The sequence below is a fragment of the Gouania willdenowi genome, chromosome 5 (genome assembly GCF_900634775.1).
Source record: "Gouania willdenowi chromosome 5, fGouWil2.1, whole genome shotgun sequence".
Lineage (NCBI taxonomy): Eukaryota > Metazoa > Chordata > Actinopteri > Blenniiformes > Gobiesocidae > Gouania > Gouania willdenowi.
Genome location: NC_041048.1, coordinates 5,744,424 through 5,763,515, shown reverse-complemented (window position 1 = coordinate 5,763,515; position 19,092 = coordinate 5,744,424). Strand labels below are relative to the sequence as shown.

Here is a 19,092-nt window from a genome sequence, read left to right as displayed (position 1 = left end):
AAAGTTGTGAAAGCGGGAAAAAGACCTGCAGAGCTTTGGCAAAGCGAAGCATGTGTGTCCCAAAGGCAGTGGCTAAGGCAAAGATGGAGACGCAGTGAAGGAGTGGGGGCTGCAGCAGAGTTAAGCCCCTAATCACAGTCTACTCTGCATGAAGGACTTAAAGTCACTCCATTTAATTCGACCGTCGCCGGCCTCAAAAAAAACCTAAAAAGAAATATTTTTGCCTACCTCCTCAGCTTTCTAAAACCATTTCTAATACACATCCATTCTTAAAGTGCATAAACATACATAAAGTGGAGAAAGGGAAACCTATTTCTTGCTTAAGGGTGTTCATCCAGCACGTTTTTTTCGCCACCATTGAACAGATTTGTTCTTTTTCACATAAAATGATGCCAGATCAAACAATTTTATGAAAAACCTGATTTAGAGCATAGATACGTAGCTGCCGTGCCCTTCACTGACATGCTCTGGTGCTTCATTTGTGCGGGAGGGAAAAGTGTGTGCAAGCTTCCTTTTGCTCAGATCATATTAATTGACTTGGCTTGGCTTCCAATCAGATGTAAGACACAATTCCAGAATACTCAGGCAAATCTTTAGGGAAATCTTGGCTGTTTCATATTGGTTACCGCACCTACTGCCCTCTATGCTATTGTTACAGCTCACCCTTCACTCTTACTCACAAAGCTATTACACTACAGGTTAGTGTATTGGCCTTAATGTAATCCAGGAACATTGATTTATGCTTGGATGTACTACAGCCATTAAGATAATTGTGTGATTACTTTATAACATCCTCCCTTTGTGGTCACACTAATTTGGCTTCACACCACTGCTCTACTTGCTCAGTTGGATCCGTTACCACATTAAAGTTAAAGAAAAGGTTGGAGATATCATGCTTCAACTAAAGCCTCTTAATTCTACTGTTCACCTGTGCAGACCGTCTTGGAGGCGTCTAGATCTTAAAGCATGTATTGATCAGATTACCTCAGATGGGAACTGAAGGTAAAGCTGTTGTTGATTAACCAACTCAAGTCAAATTTCATAAAGATCTGTCAATCATGAACCGGAATATGTTTTTTTTCCTCATTTTGCCAATGATGAGATCTAGAATCAGAATATAGAACTGGATCCCCTTACAAAATTTGAAGGAAAATTCTATGGCGTACGTGCTACCTTTAGTTCCGATTTTGTCAAAATCCATAAAGTACTTTCGACTTAATCCTGTTAACAAACAAACAAATAAATAAATGCCAGTGAACTCGGCCCTTCTCGTTTGGGCGGTGTGAACACACAAACAAAGTCTAGAGCAGATCAAACAGGCAAATTCTAGAGTGATTGTTTCCATCGGTCTTGGAGTGGTTCTAAATGAAGTCTGTAGTGATTTGGTGTGCTGTGTGTGGACTAAAAACAGGAAGTAGCAGCGATGATGTAGTGTGCACACCATTGTGGGTTGTCAGGATTACCAGCAAGGGTGCAAAACAGGACATTAACAGCCCCAAAAGCACGACAACCTGTTACTGCTCCAAATGGAGAATGCAGAAGGTTCTGCGCACCTCTTCTTTAGGTTTCTGTTTCTCTGCCTAGAGAAGTCTCTACTCCAGTAACAGCGCCCTTAAGTGTTTAGCTCATGTAACTGCACCAGAGGCTGTTTGGAGTGGATCAAGTTGTGCTTTGAACGCAAATCGAGCAAAACCAAGGTGATAAAATTATCAGCTGTCCTTCGCCCAATCAGACCGAGTTTGGGACTAAACCGATGTGAAAGCACCCGAAGCCATCTCACCACCATTAGTGTGCGTATAAAGGCTCAAACATACTCGAGCGTACATCCACCAGGACATATTCCTGCAAAGCTCAGACTTATCAACTATGCAGAGTTGTCCAAGTACTTGATGTCACACAAAACACTGCTCGTTATGTATCGACCCGCATTAAATGTAACAGCAACCTGCATTTCACCTGCCTGGTGAAACAAAGCAGGAGAGATGAACACGTGCTTTGAGAAAAAAACTGGCAGACGAGCTATGACAGTACAGACACCTTTAAAACAGGTCCCAGGAATAATAGGACTACAGAGAAGCACTAAGAATTGTGGGAAATGTAGGATTTTAATGGATACTACTACGTGGCGGTGAGCGGACAGTCAGCGCGGAGTCCTTTATGCTCAGAGTACACCTGAGTATGTTTGAGCCTTAAGGCCCAGTACCAACACCATAAACTTTACCACTTCAGATTATAATGCTGTACCTACAAGTGGGACACTACAGAGCTCAGCTGGTATTGCCAAGCTTGAATGTACAGTAAGTGGGTGTGTAGATTCGGCCGGACACAGGAAAAAACTCAGACTCACACTCAGACCTACACACACCCAATACCAGTACTTAGACGTATGGCTGGGTTCCAGTTCGAGATTGAAGGAGTTTATATAATATTAATACTGCCGCAATAAAGCCTGTCTCAGGAGGTTAATATGATGCATGCTTAATCACATCATACATTTTTTTCTGATGGTCACAATGCTAATTTGTGCTTTAGCCGCCTTCCTCTTGTCTTGCTCTTCTTTTGTTGTGTCTCCTCTCCCTCTCTCTCTCTCTCTCTCTCTCTCTCTCTCTCTCTCTCTCTCTCTCTCTCTCTCTCTCTCTCTCTCTCTCTTCACTGCTGAGCCTCAGTGTCCTGAGTGTTTGTGTTTTTCTACAGCGATGTATGTATGTATACATCTGAGTGTCTGTGTGTGTACCTCTGTATGGTAAATGCTAAATGGACTTGATTTTATATAGCGCTTTATCCCCACACTGAAACAGTCTCAAAGCGCTTTACATATCAGCTCATTCACCCAATCACTCTCACATTCACACACCAGTGGGACAGGACTGCCATGCAAGGCGCTAGTCGACCACTGGGAGCAACTTAGGGTTCAGTGTCTTGCCCAAGGACACTTCGACACATAGTCAGATACTGGGATCAAACCCCCAACCTCTCGATCAGAAGACGACCCACTACCACCTGAGCCACGGTCGCCCACAACTCAAAGTACATATATGTACTTTGAGTTGTGCATTAGACTGATGGGCGTCTGTGGACGAAGTAAAAATTGGGGCTTTGCTTGATCCCCTGTGGCTGTATGTGTCATATAACTCGTGCACTTTATGCATTACTTTCCAATGTAGAGCTTGAGTGCAGCTGTAGAGAGGAAATTATGGCTTTTTGGTGTCTGTGTTTATGTTGTCACTGTTGCGTGCGTTTTATGTGTCTTGCACGGTGAGAGAACTTATGAATCGTGGTTGAGTTTCAATCACACCTGTGAGCAACGGATGATACAGTGTCTATTTAAGTCCGTCAGCTGTGTAATTCAGCATCAATCCATCATCGTTGCTACAAATTATCTCGCCAGTCGAGCCTTTTAGTTTGTCTGTCATTCTGCTGGAGTAGCCGTGACAGCATGTTTAGGAGTTTGCTTTGTTGGATCTGTCCTTGCCTTGTGATCAGCACATCTATCAGTAACAGCCAACAGAAAGCTGTCTGCATGAACTGGTGCTTCCCCCATGACATCCCCGTCAAACATTACACGAGTCAAGAAGCCAGATGTTGGCCAGAAGCTGGAATGAGGATGTGTAATTAACACCTATCTGCAAACAGTGTCTTGTTTGGCAATTTGCAAATGGGGTGTTTGCATGGTTCTTTGTAGGAATAAGATGGTAATAAACCTAATGATGTAACAAACTGTGGCATATGGACTTTAAACTCAGAACTTGAAAGACTCAATTAACAATTATGGGAACATCACCAAAAATGCTTGCGGCTCTACAAGTCCATATAGTTATTATCATTGAAAAATTACACCTAACAACTGTAAAAGTGAGATATCTGAAAAGCAGAAACTTTTTTAACTATTAAACTCCATTTCATGTGATGATATTTTACTCTTTTTGCAATTCAAATATTCAAATTAGCTCTTTCTACTTCCCTATTAATTTCAGTTATTGAGCAAAGTTTTCATCTTCAACAGACATCATTAGTAAATGGGACATTAGGAGACGATAAATTCTTCAACTGCTGGGTGACTTGGCATAAAAACTACAGTTTTGGCCTTCTCATTAAATCCCTCGTGCATCTTTGACAAATTAATGAGCTTTGCAGCTTTCTACTTTGCTGCAGTAGTTTTTCATTTTATTTTTCATATTTATACTGTATATTTTGGTATTTGATTTCCAAAAGGATACCCTCAATCGGTTCATTATAATATTTGTTGTTTCTTTATGAAATCAAAGAATACGGTAATACTGTATTACAATAAATCAAACAGTGGGATAGCAGCATATGTATTCACATAAACTACAATAAGATTTATGCACAATATACAAGGGCTAGCTGACCAACTGTTAATAAATATACAGGCGTTTTACTGAACCACAACTTAAAACACTGGCAAGCAAAATAAAAGAGGCTGAAAGATAAATTTGGACCAAATTATAATTATTTGTGACTCTTTTGTAAACTTTATACTCTCCAAAATAAGAAAAATACCTTTCTCTCTGGTGTCCGTGCTGCAAAGACAGGCATGTGACAGGCGAGGAGTGGGTACCAAAAGGGCGAAATCGATCTGTCCTCGTCCTCTCCACACAACCATCCCGGTGAATTTTCCTCTCCTAAAATAGAAAATAATAAAATGTCTACTGTTTCGTCCAAATGCAATCACTCCGATCCATCCAACTGTTCGACTGTTTTTTTTTTTTAACCAGTCCTCACACTGACAAAAAATAAATAAATTAGAAGACTTATCAGACAGGAGCTGCTGAAGAAGCCAAAGCTGAATGAAAAAAACACTGTCAGGTACAGATAATAAAAAAAAACACAATACTGAGTAATTGGACACAAAAATAGCAGGACTTTTTTAAAAGCAAAAAGCAGCCGTAGGAAGCAAAGCCAGGTGCTGTCAACAAACACCTCAGCACTGATTAAACCTGCACTTTATCAACAATGACTGCTGGACTTAATAATAGGAAGACAGAAACTACAAGATTTCAGCTACAGTGTCTAAAATCTTCAGTGTCGACTGAATGCACCATCAACATTTTTCATACAAAAGCTGCACAAATCTTCCAAATACAGCCCTGTTGTATAATTATTTTTGTGATAATTTGTACAACTTCAAATTTCATCACTTTATTGTCAGAGAATGGAAATTGTGTCAGCTAGCAGCTTGCTGAAATGTCCAAGCAGGTTGCTTAGCATTTGTTCCATTGGTGAACTTATTATTTTAATTGTTTTAATCCAAAACCAACATACTGTACATACAGTTTCATTCCACAGTAGAAAAGAGATCTGTGCGTAATGTGAGTCCATTCGTGTTACAATAAACTCAGTTTTCTATTCCAATCATTTAAAAAAAAAAAAGCTTAATCATTGAAACAAATCATCAGTAAAGTCAAGATTAACCATGAATCAGAGAAAAAAGAATGAAACTGAATTAACATCTTTGGTTACATGTGTTAATTTGTCAGACTTGTTTGTCTTCTTTTTAAACACCATCTCCATAGTGAGCAGCTACAGTATGTTGGGCCAAATGTGACGTTAAGTCGTTGATTCTGATTTTTATATTAGGTGACATCTAATTTCTTTATTTTCCTTTTTATTTAGCTATTCATAGTGCTTTTCTCTACATTTTCTTTAATATTGTTTTCCACTTTAGACGTGTGCGGAACTGTTATTGTGAGCTTTTGATGTGCATCAGAGCAGCCACAGCCGGCGGTCGGTGAGAGTAGACTCAAGGCGGGCAAACACTGTGCGAAGTTTCCAATCGTTATACTCAGCTCCAGCGTCGAATGTTCGCAGCTAACAATTCATGTTCTCACACTATACGGACACTCTGACGTGACCTGACTGCTCACACTGTACGTCACGAAGTGTAACAAAATTCAGGAAAAAAAAAAGAAGAACTCTGAAGCGTCTCATTTAAAACAGAAGAAGAAAAACCCGGAAGTGGATAGACACTCGCGATGCTAAGCCAAAAATGGAGGCGATGTGTATAGACTAAGTTTGATTTTCTTACGACCATACGATTGCTGATCTGGAGCTGGTCGTGAGCTGTTAATCGTTTCTCGTGACCCAATGTATGCAACACGCTGCACGACCCATGATTTAGCCGAGACTCTGCCCGATCCCAAAACAGACTCAAATATCGGCTGAAAATGGGCCAATAATCACAGTGTACGCCCGCCTTTACTGGGAGGACAATGAAGCAATTTAGTGGAGAAAAACCTGCCAGAGTAGGTCCATATAGGTAAAGCTATTGGAAGCATTAACTGCAACAGCTTGGCATCACTAAAACATTCAATAGCGGCGACCGTGTGTCTCCCTAACGACCAGGTTTTCTTTCTCTTGGCTGATCTACAAAGACGTTTAAAGAAAATCCCACCATTAAACCTCTAGTAATATATAATTATGATCTTTTGATAGCGTTAGCCATTGAGATTCACGACATGTTCCTTTTAAATAGAAAAATCAGCAAAATTTGCTGCACTGACTAAAGAGGATTTCTGCTGGAGATCTTATGAGTTACGTTTGAATAGAACAACATGCTGCTGAATGATCAAGGATTGCTGTCAGCAGCCGTTTCCTGGTTTTTCATTTTCCTAAATCCTGTTTTTGTGTTCACAAAGAAATTATTTTTTTTGAGGGGGGCTTTTTTGGCATCTGCTACTGCCTTCCTTGTTCATCTCAACAGGCAAAGCAAGCTGGGTTTGTGGAAGTTAATCCAGTTTTGCTGGAAGATCTGATCAAGCTTTGTTTTTTACTCCAGCTATGTTGTGTTTTTGTGCCAAACAGGTTTCCTTTGAGGTAATTGTGTTCAACTGGATTCACTGTTTGTTAAGACTGTAAAAAGTGTACATCGTCCCTGTTCTGAGTTACAGCTCGGTGGTTGGAGACCAGTGTCCATGTTTCTCAGTCTGTTCCATTTGTGATGTTAGTGGATAGGATTCATTAGGCCCAGACTAATCCTGCCTGTTTGTGTAGGATCACTCAGGACGGAATCATGTTGTAGAATATCTCGCTGGCCAATAGGAGCAATGCATAAAGTAACATGAGTGGCGTACTATTATTAAATTAAATTAATTAAATTGGGCTTTTTGCCTTTATTGGTCATATATATGTTGTTACACATATATGAAATTTGTCCTCTGCATTTTAACCCATTCCTGGGGAGCAGTCGGCAGCCATTTTGCGGCGCCTAAGGAGCAGTTCGGGGTTAAGGAACTTGCTCAACAGCCCACAGTGATGGCCCAGGTTTGAGGTTTGAACCGGCAACCCTCTGAATACAAGCCCAGCATCCTTAACCACTAGGCCACCACTTTCCCTCAAAAAAAGCTATGTAATTATTAGAGTGTCCTGATCCGATATTGATATCGGATATCGGTCCGATATCAGCCAGGAAACGAATATCGAATTTTATCGGACTGCATCAAAAATCTCCGATATATATTATATTATATTTATTCAATCGTAGAATACATTACAATAGTAAATGCCGCAGCATAACATAGGCCGCACTCTATTGGCTGATGAGGGTGCCCGTCAGACAACTCGGCCAATCGGAACGGGCAGGTAGGTGGGCTGCTGTACTCAAGTTAGGTTTCACAAAAAATTCTGTGTTTCTCTGATTGGCTGGAAGGTCACATCATGCTCCTGGATTTCTAAACCTCAACTATAAAGCCCAGAGAAGATGTAGAAGTGCACTTTGGATTACAAAATGCTCAAAGGTGATTATGGATTTTTGACCAAATAAAGCTAAAAAAATGGCCGTATATACTGCAGTCTTAAATGTCCAGGCTTTTACGAGTGAAAACAACAACAAACTGCATGAAAACTGGAGCGGTACCAGAAAACTACTGCTAGAATTCATGTGAGATATTAGCTGAGATAAATTAGCTTGGAATTCCTGATGTAAATCTAACTGTATTACAGCGAGATCTCTCAGTCGCTCTAACAGGGGCTGAGTCTGGAATTGTTCCAGGCTAGAAATAAATTCTAAACAGTCCTAACCTATCTGTGTGAAAGCCTGGTCCAGGACCTGGAGAGGGAAAAGGGCTGCAGTGAACTTCCCAGGATTATTGGTCCAGCCTGGTCTGATCTGAATCTGCTCTGTGTGCTGCATTCTTAAGATACAGCTAGAATGACTAAAATAATGCATTTCCCACTTATTACAGATGGTATCAACAGGATGACACATTGCTATCAATACCCTGAGTGTTTCTTTATGTTTCTATCCTGTGTGTGGAGGCCAGTCTATTATGTCACTCAGTGTAGAATCAATCAAACTGTAGCCTTGTCTCATCGTGCTGAACGCTGCAGCCCTAAAGGCCTCTATTACATTGGTTTTCCTTTGAGTCAATATCTACAGAGACCTGCCATCTTCCTCTGCTCCTGTTACAAAGCCTGCAGATCTCTCACTACTGCCCGTGTGAAACCTATCTCCACGTCAACGCAGCGTCGGCTCAACTGCATCGTTGCCCTGCGGCTTGACTTTGTTACCTGTAAATGCCTCAGTACGGAATCATAAAAGTGTTGGAAAAACAGCTCTTGAGCTCTATCTAAATGTCTGATACTTTAAAGATAAACTGGGACTGTTTGGTTTTTGTCCAATAAGCTCAGATAATTGTATATATACAGTATGTATACAGTATGGTGTGTTTATGAGGACATTTACAGTATATGTTTGTTGATAAATTATTTCACTGATGATTTTAAATGTATTTGCCAACTTTAATGTTTATTGATTTTAAGCTGTTGAATGTTTTCTGTTGCACTTTTTGATCATGTAGAGCACATTCAGTTGCCTTGGGTATGAAATGCACACACATATACAGTATATATATATACTATATAGGCAGTGACATGAGAAAATGAAGAGTATAGGGATAAGTGTATACTCTGTTTTTGCAAAATTGTGTATAATTTGTTGATATTTGTTTTGATTTTCTTGCATTTTTGAAAATATTTGTATATACATTTTCAAAAATAAATTCAAAAAAATACATTTCAGATGGTTCTTACCCAGACAAACCCATGCACATTCCAGAAAAACAAAAAACCCAACATACTCCATGTAAGTAAGGCTAACAATAATTTAGCACAGTAAGAAAATTCAAAAGAAAATTATTAGAATACAAAAAAATACTACTGAAGAGTACATTAAGAATATCTATAACTAATAATGTAGAACAACTTTCTACATCAATAAATGTGGGCCATTTTTTCCATTTTCAATTCACAAACTATATTTTTAGAATATAGTTTTATCTTCTGAAAACTACTTATGACACGAGTAACAAACTTATTTTAGTTCAGTGGCCAAATATGAGCAGTTTGATCTCAACAGGGCCACAGATTTTATGTGAGAAAATGAGATATTTCAACATTATTGTTGACTAGTTTACGCTTCTACGTAGACATAAAATAAATACAAAACATGAAAGAAACCGACCGTATCCAAGCAATAAGTGACAGATATCAGTCCTTCACTTAAAATGTTCCAGATTTTGTGACCAATTTCTATTTAATTAAGGGAAATATTATGTCATAATTTAAGGAAAATTGAAGGATTTTGTAAGAATTTTGAGTTTTTTCAATTGTTTCACATTAAAGATGACTGTAGTCGTGCGATATAAGAACCGGGAAAACTGTGAGCACTTGCAAATATTGTTGATTTTCATTTACACAATTATTTTTTATTTTCTCAGTTATTTTTACTTTCTCTTGCGGGCCGAATTAGTTGCTCCGAAGGGCCGGATTCGGCCTCCGGGCTATGAGTTTGACAGATGTCGCTTATGATTTATTAACCATTAAAATCAAATTGTCAAAAGGAGAATGTGCGCATTCAAACACTAAATCTTTAAAAGATAAAAATCTAAAAAAAATATGTGACAAACAATGCATTAGATGAGTTTGTTTTATTAACACAGGATATCTTAAAGAAACTCGTGTTCCTCTTACTGTACGTAGGGTTATCCTTAGAACCAATGGCCTTAAAATACTGCAAGTACCTTTAATTTCTTAAATGAAAATAATTAGAGGCATAATTTAAGGTAGTGGCCCGTGAGCCGTTGAGCCTCGGCAGATCTGAGTGTACGTACACGGAGGTGTAGGTCACTTATTAAAAGACTTTAATTAAGAGGAGATTGATGCAGGTGGGGGCATGAAGTGTATTGCTGCACTTTACCCACAACTGATTCTTTCAGCTAATTACTACATTAGCATGAATAATATTCCATCTGGAATAGTCTGACTGAGTGGGGTTGTCAGTAAAAATTATAAAAGATATATTCACAGAGAGACGCAGCCACGGCCTGGAAAACACATGAAAAGACACACACTGAGAAAGTGGGTGGAAAAGAAGACACATTAGCTGTAACCTTCAGTCTTTTCGGTGCAGTAATTAAAAAGAATCATGGTGGACAAATGATGAATATCAATGGAATATAGACTCATTTAGTTGAAATGATGTGGCTTTCATCTCTTTGACTGGCCGTGCCACACTTGTTTTAGTTTAAGGCCACACACACGGTCCTCGTTATCCTCAAACTGGGCCATATCGGAAAAATATTCTCAGCAAACCTATGCATTTTACCAGTGCTGCATTACTCGAGGTAGGTTTTGGTCTTGGCAACGCATTTTGACGGTTTTGGTCTTGTCTCGGACTCGAGATTTTCTGTCTAGACTTTTTTTTTCTCTCCATATTTTTAAAATGATCTGTTTTTGTTGATTGAATGTATTTAAAAGAAAACCAAAAAAAGAGAGAGAATGCTCTTTAAATGTTAAACCTTGTCAACGTTTTTAAAATTGATTTCTATGATTTTAATGAGTGGTTATCAAACCTTTTTGGCTCAAGTACCCCTTTCTCTTGTTTCTGAATCCAAGTACCCCCTTTGTCTGACTATAACATTTTGCTTAGAAAACTGTTTAAAAACAGCTACAGAGCATAATGATGAAATAAATGAGTGATAACACACATTTTAATGCAGTGGTTCCCAACCTTTTTTGGATCGTGACTGCATTTTGATATCAAGAATTTCTGGCAACACCAAAGACAATTTTTTTTTTATATATATATATATATATAGAATCAGCTTTTGATCATGTTTGAGCTCAGATATTTTTTTTTAATTTATTCCTTACTGATTTTAGTTCAATACAGTTGTTTAGGTTTGAATGTTTTAATTAAAATATTCAAAAATCTATTTTAATTTTTCAGAAATTTCAGGCCACCCCACATGGGGTCCTGACCACAAGGCTGAAAAACCTTGATTTTGGTCAATTACGAGAAAATATAGTATTTTAGTACTCTTAGTTTGTGGCGAATTTGTCCAAAAAAATAGCCTAAAAACTAGAAACATTTCTCGTTTATTTTGAACCTTTACCTGTACCTCCTGCAATGTGCTTCTGTACCCCTAGGGGTACACATACCCCTGTTTGGGAACCGCTGATATAGATGAAAACCAGTATATGAAGCTCTCCCCTCATGCAGATATGATCTAATTTAGTTTCATTACAGATGGACATTTTTTAAAGGTAACATCAAGCTTTTAGACATTGGATCATTAGCACACGTTCCCATTAGACAGGAAGTGGAAGGCTGCACTCTGTCACTATAATGTGAACTAGATCTGCACTGACCTCTCACAAAGGTCCCGTGCATTAGCTGCTATCATTCTAAAACGTGTCTTACATGCTCATACCTCCCTTTCAGTAGCAGAATAATCACACCAAGCGATCGGGAGGAAGTAAATAACTTAAAAGGGTATTTTACTATTAAATGTTGCACTTTTACACACGCACAGATTGGTCTGCTATAGAGGAAGTCTCTTGTCTCGTCTCATCTGCTTCTTTCAGGACTGTGTGAAAGCTTAATATAAGCTTAACATAAACCAGGAGTAAAAAAAACAATATGATGCTATGATTAGCTAGAAAATAGGAGAATAGCAAGTGAACCCTAGTGTGCTTCAGTCCTGGTGTGTATGAAAATTGACTATTGAGCAAAGTGAAGAAGAGGAGTGAGACGAAGGAGGGAAGTGAGGAGCTGTGCATTTGGGATGTCATATTGAGGTGTTCTGTCATACTGCATTTGTCTCCTGAATGCAGAAAGCTGCTGGATGGCACGACCCGGTGTCACGGACTGAGTTTACCTCGTACTGAGATGATTATGAGCATGCACACTACCGGAAAAAGAATTTTGCTAGGTTCCACTGTGATTTTTGCTACTTCCCCCGCCATGCTGAGAAGAGACGAAAGAAGAAGAAGAAGAAGGAGGAGGAGAGAAGCAGAAGAAAAAGAGAAGAAAAAGAGAAGAAGGAGAAGAAGAGAAGAAGAAGAAGAGAGAAGAAGAAGAAGAAGAAGAAGAAGAAGGGAAGAAGAAGAAGAAGAAGAAGAAAAGAAGAGAAGAAGAAGAGAAGGAGAAGAGAAGGAGAAGAGAAGAAAAGAAGAAGAAGAAGAGAAGAAGAAGAAGAAGAAGAGAAAAAGAAGAAAGAAGAAGAAGAAGAAGAAAAGAAGAAAAAGAAGAAGAAGAAGAAAAAAAAAGAAGAAGAAGAAAAAGAAAAGAAGAAAAGAAAAGAAAAAGAAGAAGAAGAAGAAGAAGAAGAAGAAGAAGAAGAAGAAGAAGAGTGCACTTTAAGTTTTAAAGCAAATTTCAAAGTGCCACAAAAGTTTTTAGGTAGAAATAAGAGCAAGTTTGAAATTCAGAACACAAAGTGAACCGTACAATATTAAAAACAAATATAAGGGTTGTGTATTGCCTGACCTAATTTTATATACTTAACGATATTTTTCATCTTTCAAATTTGGCTGAGTGGTCAATGACACATGTTTCTGTGGTGTGACAAACTCATAACACACATTTATTTCTGCTTTACACAAACTTTAAATTATAATATCAATATGAATCTTCAACATTGCTTAGCACAATCAGATGCACAACAAACAAGATAGTTCAGTGATAAAAATAAATAAAAAATGAAATCAGATGCCCTTATGAAACAACTGAAACTAAGTTGCTCTAAACTGTAATGCTGTGCTCGTCTTTCACTGAGATGTTAATTAGTGACAAAGATCGATATGACTCCACTCTGTAAACACAGAGGTGAGTTTTATCCTGTAATTACTACAGTACACTAATGAACAATAACATCACATGTACACTGGTTTATCATGCTAAACCATAAACTTTAGTTTTCCCTTTTATTTATTCCAATGGCACTCTATCATTAGTGACACAAAGAGCCAAAATATAGACCAGTTACATACAGCCAGGGCTTTAACATAACATTTTAGATCACCAGCCAGCATGGATAGTAGATTATTAAAGTTATAAACCAACCAGATTTTCCACCAGCCAAATTTTTTTCCAGCGTAAATAAACGACATTATAAGCCACAGAATAGATTTAAGCATTTATGTTTCTTTAACTAGTTTTTATTTTAGTTAATAGCAGAAATACATTAAAAAGGTAAAAAATATAAACATTAAATTTAAAAACAATGTTGTAACAATGTCTAAAAGGTGAAATATGGAACGTTGGGTGTGTCGGAGAAGTGAACCTTTTATAAAGTATATTCTCATAACTGAATAAACAAACTTAACTCTTCAAATCCCACTCCCCACAAACTGTATAGTGCACATTTTAAAGGTGAACAAATGGTCAAATACCAGCCACTCATGACCCGACATCCATTTATTATTAAAACTCCTCAATTTCTTCTTCTTTTTAGATCCTCTTTTATCTTTATTTTCCCCTGAGTCAGCAGCAGCCTTCCTTTTTTCAGCAGTTCAGGTTTTTCAACACCAGATAAAAATCTCCACATGTTTGTTTGTGTTTTCCTAACTCATTTTTACAACTTCATTTCAGACTGTTTGTTTTGCGCCATCCCGTTTGTCTTCTCCGATTCCTCCAAACCATAACAATCACACTAACACAGGGGTGCCGGACTGAGGCTTTTAGATGTGTCCCTGCTCCGACACACCTCGTTGAAACCATTGTGTTGTCATCAAGCTCTGCAGAAGCGTGATAACGAGCCATTCAGTTGATTCAGGTGTGTTGGAGAAAGGAGACATCTAAAAGTCTCAGGAATCTGGCCCTCGAGGACTGGAGTCCAGCATCCCTGCGCTAACATAAGCACGTAGCCAAATGTTGAATGACACGTCACAACATAGTGTTCGTGGGAAATGTAGGATTAATACAACCAGCAGTGTTGCCAGATATACAGTACATACAGACAAAACCCCTCAAATTTATTGGTGGAAAAACAGCCCAATCTGGCAACGATGACCTGTCGTGTAGTTTCTGCAGCCTGCTGATTCAAACACACGCAGTGGTATTTGTTTCATTCATCACCTGCCAAAAAGTACATTTTTACCCACAATTGGTGGGTGTTAATTTAAAGCCCAGTGTACAGTAGTGTAAATGAGTCCTGTGGATAAATGAGAACTATCAATGATATTGTTTAGTTATCGTAAACATTTCCCATGTTTAAGCACAGTGAGCTATGAAGAAGAACCTTTACAGTCTATAGCAATGTTTCTCAAAAGGGGGTACGTGTACTCGTTGGGGTACGCGATGGCACAACAGATGAATTTTAAAAACAAGTCTTTAAAATTTGGGAGATGACCAGAAATGACAAAAAGTGTAAAAATAAATCTATTTCAGGATGCACTAAATACTGTTTCATTCCACTTATTTACATTCTTTAAAATGTCAGGGATATGTTTAATCAAATGACAGCTACTGATTTCATTTTTGCAAAGTTAATGTAAAATATTGGGCCAGAATTAAGAACGTTCAGGAGTGGAAAAAGTCTGTAATTCATCTGTTAACTTGATGTTCCCTCTGCTTACACTTGATTGAAGTGTTTATTTAGAATTTAAAGTTCACACAATAAGAATAAAAGTGTAGCTGTCTGTCTACATCTTTGACATGTTGTGGCAGCTCTTTTGTTGTGATATAACACAAATGTAGTGTTGTTATGGCTCTGGTTTTTATGATATAACAGATATGGTACTGTTGCCTCATTTTTAAACCTCTCTTCCCAGAACAATATGTTTAAAGTGTGTTTCTAAAAGCAGTGTTTTGAGTTATTAATAGCAGAAAAATGTATTCAAAATTTGATTACCTGTGCTTTTTATGATTATGATTAATGTGTTGGAAATGTTTTTCTATTTTTTTGCCATATTTAAATTAATAATGGCACACTCATTAAAAAATACAATTTCAAACTGGCACTCTATGGACTCCTGCTCTGCGTTGTTTTTTCATAGTATTCTAAGCAAAATGTCGGAGAACGACTAATCTACAGTAATTCTAAGAGAACAATTTAAAAGAAAAAGCTCTCCAGATTTATTTTATTGTCAATATGTCTTTAAAAAAAAAGATTTATAAGCAAAGTTAAGTATGGCTGACATCATTTTAACCAGGGTTGGGGTCAATTATAATTGTAAATGTGTAATTGGTAATTAATTACAATAATGATGTAATTATACCTGTAATCGTAAGTGAAAAATTATGTTACTGTTGTAATCGTAATTGAATTGTAACTGTTTTCAGATAAATGACTTTGTAATTGTAATTGACATGGAAATTCTATAAACACTGTCAATTGCAATGTAATTAAATGCAAAACTGAGGAACCATGTTACAGTTCTATGGCTTATACATACGTAGTTAAGTATTAAAATATGTTTCATATCAAGTTTACCTGTTGTCATTTTATCATTTTATTTTTATTTACGCAGTATACTGACACAAAAAAGGCTCAGACACCCACACCAAAAATATTAATACCAATATTTTCATGGATAACGAAGCCTAACAAGGAAACCAAGAGATGACAAACAAATTGGATGATAGATAATCATTTTTTGTGTATTTTACAGCTAATTTAAAACATGTGTCAAACTGAGCCATTATTATTATTAGAGATGCTAACAGAAAAGCTAACACATGAGGAAAGTTAACTTTTATTGGCTTACTTATTAAAGGGTATTTGTGATTAATTGTAATTGAACTTTAGTAATTGAGAATGTAATTGTAATTGACTTTTAGAGGAAAATAATACAATTTTAACTGTAATTGGAAAAAAATGTTTGTCAATGTAATCATAAATGAATGTTAATTGAATATGAATAATTGAAGACATAATTGCAATTTGAAAATGTAATTGACCCCAAACCTGGTTTTAACATTAGCACAGGCTGTAATAGGTAAGTCATCTGTATTTGTGGCTGATGCTTTCTGTTGTTCGTCTGCTGTGCTGTGCAGTATGTACTGACATGGCATAGGTTATCACACAGTGGATTAAGAAGGTGTGTCAAAGTATGCCACAACCTCACTCCTCTATTGATCCACATTGGAGGGGGGAAAAAGTGAGAGGCCAGCACACTTAGCAATGCAACCTCAAGCAGAAGCCCCCCTGCCTGCACTCAGTTCCCTGCAGTGGGACTGATTGCTTGTCTCAATCATCCTTTAACCCCTCCCGACCACCATGCTCCCTCTTCTGCGCACACACACACACACACACACGCACGCACACACGCACACACACACACACACACATAGGTGTGCCCTCATTCATTTTACTCCTGATTTGACGTCCTCTTGTCCTAGTACGGCCAGTCAAAGTGTGCAGCCATGTCTGAAAGGACTGGGACTGTGCGCTAGGAAGCAATTCATTCTGCAGTGCGGATGCCCATTAGTTAGGCAATCCTTCTGGATATTTTACGGAGACCCTTCGGGAACAGCAGGGGCACTCAGAGGGCCCATAAAAGATGCACTGGCACACCAGGTTATTAATGGACCCCCGGGCTCCCCGGCGAAGAACTTCTGTGTGGTAATTCTCGCGTCCTATTTTAGGGTCTCATAACTACAGCGCAAACACTCAACGTGACAAATGCTGTTTACTGGAGAAGTGTCTTCTCGGGCTCAGCAGTCATTTTATACAGAATAATGCTTAATCAGCACAGTGAACTGAGCTGAAGTTAAACTTTTTTTTAGATACACAACCTTTCTGGATTTTTGTGTAATTTTAGTTAAAGGTGGAGTCGGCAATCCTGTGCCAGACTTCCTGCAGAAATGAGTCAGCGAAATGTTATGCTTTTAATCAGAGCTTAATTTGTAAATCATCAGGTCCAGAACAAACACCGGGTGTTCAGAGACAAAAATGTCACGGAAGACATTATTTTAAAGCGCTTTTTGTGAACTTTATAGGCTAACATTATCACGTGAACACAAACAACCAATTAACCTAAATGTTTAATAAAAGAATGATGAATCAGCCTTTTCTACTGTCTTCCAGCTGACAGAGAGACATTTTTTTGCACAAAATCACACTTTAGACCTAGCATGGGCGTGGCCTGACTTCCCACTCTCTTCCTCACTCGCGCTCAGTTTTTACATTCCATTTTGTGCGCACAATGAAATTTCACAGCTATCCAAATATAATACTTTAAATTTTATCAAAACACCTAAAAGCAAATGAGATGCTGGAATTTTTTTTCTTCTTTTGGATCCAATCAAATAAGTGCCGGTCAAAATCTGTGAGATGCCGGATCTTGCTCTGCTTTTAACTAATGTTGTACCAATACCGATACTAGTATCAGGAGGGGCCCAGATACGGCACTAAAATCAATATTGGCAACTACTAACTACAGGTATTAACACGCCGATGATATTTACAGCATCAAACTCTTCTTCAAACACAGCGCCTTGCAGCACCTTACTGCTGCCCTGGCTCCTGATCACAGAAACACAGATGGTTTACGTGTTCAGTACATGCCGAGGGAAGCTATCGCTATTGGCCCAGAGATTCCACTCTGAACCAATCGCGGGGCTGCGTTGCCGAAAAACAAACGTCTCTACACACGAGAGAAAATGTTGTCAATTTTGAGGACCTGATTTTTGGCAAAAAGCAGGTCATATCTTTTCTTAAACACAGCAGTATCGGCATGTATCGACATCGGTCAATACTGTGCAACTGGGCATTGGTTAGGGTATCGGAACAACACTATGCCATTTTAATGCAATCCTACAAATTATAACTTATGGAGCTGATAGAGAAAGTCTTGATTAGTACCGGTGGCACTTTATTTTGTCTCCTTAAAAAAAGAAAACCAAGATCAGTTTTAGGCCTTCACATGTTCTCTGAAGGATTCCACAGCAGCATCAGAAGGACATTTAGTTTTACTTATTAGCCATTTTTGGGATAAGAAAAGCTCCTGTACGGTAAACATTTTGGGACATCCTCAGGTCTCAGAGTGAGGTATCAGGGATCAGGAAAACCTCCGTCAGATGAAACGGCCTCAAGTCATTAGACTAAACGGCTTCAAATAAAACCACCTTAAGCTGTAAAACACGACATGACATTTTATTTTGAAGAAACCGGAAATACACACGACATCATCAATATGTGCTGCTATGGATCCAAGAGTACGTTGTAAGTTGTCATTTTATATTAATTTTAAAAGGTTATTATATACAGTATATGAATGTTTCATTGAACGACAGTATTTATTTATTAATCAAACAATACATTGATATATCTTAACAAACTTAAAAAAAATAAATAAAAGGAAAGAACTGCCTTTCAACTTACTTTGTCATGTGTACTTCCGGTTCTTTCAAACCAAAACACCATGTCATGTTTTACAGTCTCAGGCTGTTGAGTGTGATGACTTTTATTTTGAAGCCTGGGGCAGTTTCATTTGACGGAAGTTTTGCTGAGTCATGATACCTTACTCTGAGACCTGAGGATGTCCTAAAATGTACACCGTTCTCCTGAGTTTCACACACAGCACATTAAAGCAATGTCATTTAAGGACTTTTTGTACCAAAGGTGTTCAAAGGTTGAGCACACATCTCTTTAATAATGTAGCATTATTTAATAATATACGTTGTGTGACATCGCCTTAGGTTTATCATTGTCAGGATATTTGCATAATTGTGCTTTTGAAAACTCAAACTCATTTTTTCTCTATGAATATACTTGAAAACAACTCTAAAGGTGTAGGAATGTGTTCTAAATGGAGGTAGAAGTAAAAACGTTGCTGTGATGATGGGTT

General features: G+C 38.0%; 1 protein-coding gene across 1 annotated transcript in view; it reads right to left on the bottom strand.

The window, feature by feature from the left end:
- arhgef10la (Rho guanine nucleotide exchange factor (GEF) 10-like a) overlaps positions 1–19,092 on the bottom strand; it is a 219,087-nt gene that overhangs the window by 68,287 nt on the left and 131,708 nt on the right. The window contains 1 exon segment of the mRNA XM_028446908.1: positions 4,522–4,643. Coding sequence (XP_028302709.1) covers positions 4,522–4,643 — 122 coding nt within the window.